At 41.1% G+C, this 4,537-nt stretch overlaps 2 protein-coding genes across 3 annotated transcripts in view; one reads left to right on the forward strand and one right to left on the reverse strand.

The window, feature by feature from the left end:
* The first annotated feature begins 272 nt into the window (after positions 1-272).
* On the forward strand, positions 273-3,273 carry paqr4b (progestin and adipoQ receptor family member IVb). Of its 2 annotated transcripts, XM_032502539.1 has the most exons (3): positions 284-624; positions 1,693-1,911; positions 2,699-3,273. In XM_032502539.1, the coding sequence occupies exons 1-3, from the start codon at positions 459-461 to the stop codon at positions 3,133-3,135; spliced, it is 822 nt and encodes a 273-aa protein (XP_032358430.1). In that variant the 5' UTR covers positions 284-458; the 3' UTR covers positions 3,136-3,273. The 2 variants fall into 2 exon arrangements, with proteins under 2 accessions (XP_032358431.1, XP_032358430.1); XM_032502540.1 differs by lacking the exon at positions 1,693-1,911 and having other exon boundaries at positions 273-624.
* A 399-nt stretch (positions 3,274-3,672) lies between these two features.
* The window catches only part of pelo (pelota mRNA surveillance and ribosome rescue factor), a 9,025-nt gene continuing 8,160 nt past the window's right edge, over positions 3,673-4,537 (reverse strand). The window contains exon 13 of the mRNA XM_032502509.1: positions 3,673-4,032. Within this exon, the coding sequence (XP_032358400.1) occupies positions 3,938-4,032 (95 nt within the window). The 3' untranslated portion in view covers positions 3,673-3,937. The remainder of the gene's footprint in view (positions 4,033-4,537) is intronic.

Raw genomic sequence — 4,537 nt, forward strand, 5'->3', positions numbered from 1 at the left:
GGGGGGGGGGGGAAACACCTCTTAAAGTGTTATAATCCCCAGATCATCCTGAACGCAACACAGTTGTAAATAAGCATGGGGAATAGGAACATGTGTGCAGTCTGTAATAAGGGAAATACAAAATATACCTATGTTGGCCATGAAGTTGAGTGGGTCAGTTATGAGCCTTGACAAGGAGCAGCTGACACAGTGCACATGGCTTTTTGTGAGGATCACCCCGGCTTAGGGATAAGAGCTCTTTGCTGATTGGCCGTTTTAAGAGCATGCCACTTGGCCAGCTCAACAGGTTGCTTGCTTGGAATTACACCTGTCCAATGATGGATTTCAAGGAGAATTTCCGGCTTGTCACGGTCATCACTGTGTCTCAGAGTCCCTGAGTGTGGCCTCGTTTAGGATGTAAATGGTGAGGAACCTGGACTGTCAACTAAATGTGAGGGCATTAGCTGCAGGAAGTCGTGATGGTGCTTTACAAAGGGCCGCGGCTGTTGGACTTTGCAAAGACCCCTCAATACCTTCAGTTCAACAAGTACGTCCTGACGGGTTACCGGCCAGTGTCCACGGCTCAAGATTGCCTCAGGAGCCTCTTCTATATGCACAATGAGCTCGGGAACATTTACACCCATGGTAAGTCCAGATAAAGAACTGTGCATTGCCCCTGCCTTAAACTGCAAGTGTCAAATCTGAAATAAATATAAAAATATCAAAGGGTTTTATCTGCATTTGAATTATACTTAAATACCTTTGCAGTAAAACACAAAGCAAATGTTTCTCACCATTTAACTTATACGAGTGATGCACAGGTGACTAAAACAGGTGACAGATGTCCACTACTCTCACTTGTGGCCAGTTACAAGCATACTTGACGAGGAAGCGTAATGAGGATATGTGGCATTAGCTGTAATCTGTCCCGGGGCTCTCAGTCCTGGAATTGTCCTACTGTTAACGGTTAAATGGTGTGGGGTTGGCTGACACTGTGTGTGTGTGTGTGTGTGTGTGTGTGTGTGTGTGTGTGTGTGTGTGGTTGTGGTGTGTTGTGTGTGTGTGTGTGTGTGTGTGTGTGTGTGTGTGTGTGTGTAACCTATGTAACATAATGGGCAAAGCCTCAAGAACATGCACACATTTGCATAGATTGCAAGGAGTTGCAGAATTACAGTATTTTAACATTTTTAAAATGTGTGCCTTTGATGTAAAACTTCCAAATTCAAACCTGATTTTAAATTGTGCAAAGACGAGCAATACTCTAAATGTAACATTGCATGAGCTAAAACCAGCCCAACCTTGAACTTCTGAAGGCATTTTCTCATGCTCCATTTTCTCCTTGGCTATCCCATAAGTTTGTTAAGACTAACACTCTTACTAAGGGGAAGTGAAGGGCATGAGCTTTAGAGCGTTGCGTGTGGCCAACAGCCATATCTTTCACATTGTTCCTGGTAAGGACACAAACAGAGGAACTACCAGACTATTAAATTCCTCATTTTGCTCTGCATAAGGTGTTTAATTACACCTACTCACTACAAAAACATGTTAACCTACTTGATTGTCTGCCTTACAAACCTATGACAATACTAAAGGGTAATGATTTATAATTAGAGGGCTTTCTAAAGGACTCACACCTATGTAGGTTTCAAATGTTTTTCTTTATATCATTTCTCTTCTTTCCTCTTTCAACTCCTACTATTCTGGTCACCTCAGGCATCCCTTTTTTCCTTTTCTTGGTGCTGCTGCCTTTAAGTATCCCCTGGATGGAGGTGGACAGTGTCTGGATCTGTGTGGTCCACTATGTGGCCTGTCTCTGCCCTACAGTGGGCTCGGTGGTCTACCATGTGTTCATGAACCATGTGGGAGGAGAACATGTGTACGACACCCTGCTCTCCTTGGACATGTTCGGGGTTTGCCTAGTTAACACCCTGGGTAGGTCATTGATGCTCATTGACTCGGCTTTCTTCCATCTGAATCCTTAGATTTCTGCAAATAGTCCAACATCTGAATTTATAATCATCACTGATCAGAGCTGTTCAAGTCTGACAACTTAATCTTAACTCTACTTAATCCACTCATATCTTTTTCTGGACCACATCTGACAGTCTTCATCAGTGTATAGATCAGTTGTCTGATAAAGAATGTGAGATGTTGAAGGTAAGTTGAAAGCTCCAGAAAAAAAAAGTTAGTAGCCCTTATATTAACGAAATTTGGTTTCTAAGGTCAAGAATGGACTTACACTCAGTTAAGTCTCATGTCTTCATAAGATAATAACAAATCTTTCTTGTCTCTCAAATCCTGACCATTAAAATGATTTTCTGTTGAAAATCTATCTTAGAGCAATAGTTGGACATGTTGGAAAATATGCTCATTTGCTTTCTAGCAAGAACATCAACACCCTCTGGTATCAGTCTGTTCAATGTGAAGCTAAAATTAGAAATTGATTTGCTTAGCTTAGCATAAAGATGGGAACAGTGGGAATTCACTATCCTAGCTCTGTTCAAAGGCAACAAAATCCTTTTGGCCAAGAAATATAGCTTTTTTTGTTAATTATGGACAGAGCCAGGTTAGCTGTTGTCACTCTTTATGCTAAGCTACGCTATCTGGCTGTAGCCTTGTTATTACCAGACAGTGTTACTGTTGAGATTTTACAAGGTGAAAACTTGAGGCATATGAATATTTTAGCCCTCAAGTCTGAAATCCAATCTCTTGTCACCAGGTGCACTTCCTATCATCCACATCACCCTTCTTTGCTACCCAGCCACACGGCAGACTGCCTTGCTGGTCTACATCCTCCTGTCAGCCTACAGCATCTACTGTGCCACCACGGCCCGTACTAACGTCCTGCGCCTGCAAGCTTTCATCTGGCAGGCTCTGTTCCGCTTTGGTCTCTTCCTGTTCCGGGTGTTGGGCAGCGGGGTGGGCAGCCCAAACTCCCTGCGCCTATTTGTCATCATGGACACTCTGGCTGTAGTGGGCGGGCTGGTCAACATCATCCAGATCCCCGAGCGCTTCCTTCCGGGCCTGTTTGACAACTGGGGCAACAGCCACCAGATAATGCATGTCATGGTGATTTGCTCAATTATCTACCTGCACTGGGGCACACTGGAGGATTTAGCCTGGATTAGGACCTACCAGTGTCCTACTGAGGGATGAGAAGTGTATAAAGTACACACACTCATGCCCTCAAGGCTCCATAATAGAAATGAGATTTAGGATTCAATGAGGCAGTATAAAGAGAGGCATTTGTTTCAAAATGCTCTTTAGTATTAGTTGCTTAAATTCTTCAACAACTGATACTAAATCTTCTAATGAAAATCTTCAAGTTTGCAATTTGACTTTTTGCCAGAGCAGACTAAGAGGAACTTACAGTGTTGTAACTGTTGATCTCAAATATAAAATTGAAAATCCTGAGAATACTTGATTTTTTTGTTTGTTAAAATGCAGTACTTTTGGATCATATTACCCATAACCAAAATAGTTTGGGAAATGTAATTAATGTATTTAATAAATTCTATATTTTTACATCATGTTTCAACTTGTATTTTTATTCATGTATGATGCAAAGGTCTATGTGACAAAGTGAAATAACAAGTGGTTGAAATATTGTATATACACCGTTTTTTTTCCTGTCAGTCAAAATTTAAACAAATTTAATTTGGACTTGGCAACAAATGTTACATTCTTTTTCAGTGGCATTCTTAACCTGCACCTTTTAAATACACTGTTACCTTCAAACCAAAAGCATCAAAAATGGCATCAAATTATTTGAAATGATGGCCTCTTTAAGGAAACCGCTGTGGAGATAAGACTTGAAAGAGGTGTGGATGTGACAGAAGTGGAATACGTTTAGTTTAACACAGCAGCTTTGTTTTATAACACACTGAGTCAATGCATTCTTGGGTTATTGGCAACGTTGGATGACCTTAGTCTTCTTTTCTCCCAAATTCTGTCAAAATCAGTCATCGTCTGAGCTGCTGTCGTCCTCAGGCTCGGATAGGTCAGCAATGGGAAACCGCAAGATGGCAGCCACTCCACACAGTTGAGTCAGTTCTAAGGAGACAGTCAATGGTAGATCAGCCAGAACCTGACACAGCCGGCTGATTTTATTTATAAGTACAGAAGTGCAAAAAGCACAAACAGTATAATAGTAACTTCCAAAACACAAGATACACTCTCAGTTGTTTCTGTGCCAAGAGAAATACTTTCAAAGTACTGTTTAAAAATACACAGAGCTAAAGGATCGTAGCCCCACTGAGGAGAAAATCATGGTATGCCTCTAACCCATCTGTGTGGAAAATAATCTCTCTCCGCCGTGTCATGTTGTAAATTCAGATGGATTGTGATTGGCTCTCCGTGTTTCTATCGTTTTTCAAATCACTCTGAAATTGATCCCAACAATATTGTTTGCTTTTGCTGTCGTTATGGTTGTTGTGTGGATTCAGCCATCCACTTAAGTTAGAACATATTTAATACTATATATTTATAGTTATCATTCTTGGTGTGGACGGCCCTTAATCCACTCTTTCAATCTGTCTTGTTTTTTTTTTTTTTTTTT

Source organism: Etheostoma spectabile, chromosome 21, assembly GCF_008692095.1.
Source record: "Etheostoma spectabile isolate EspeVRDwgs_2016 chromosome 21, UIUC_Espe_1.0, whole genome shotgun sequence".
Lineage (NCBI taxonomy): Eukaryota > Metazoa > Chordata > Actinopteri > Perciformes > Percidae > Etheostoma > Etheostoma spectabile.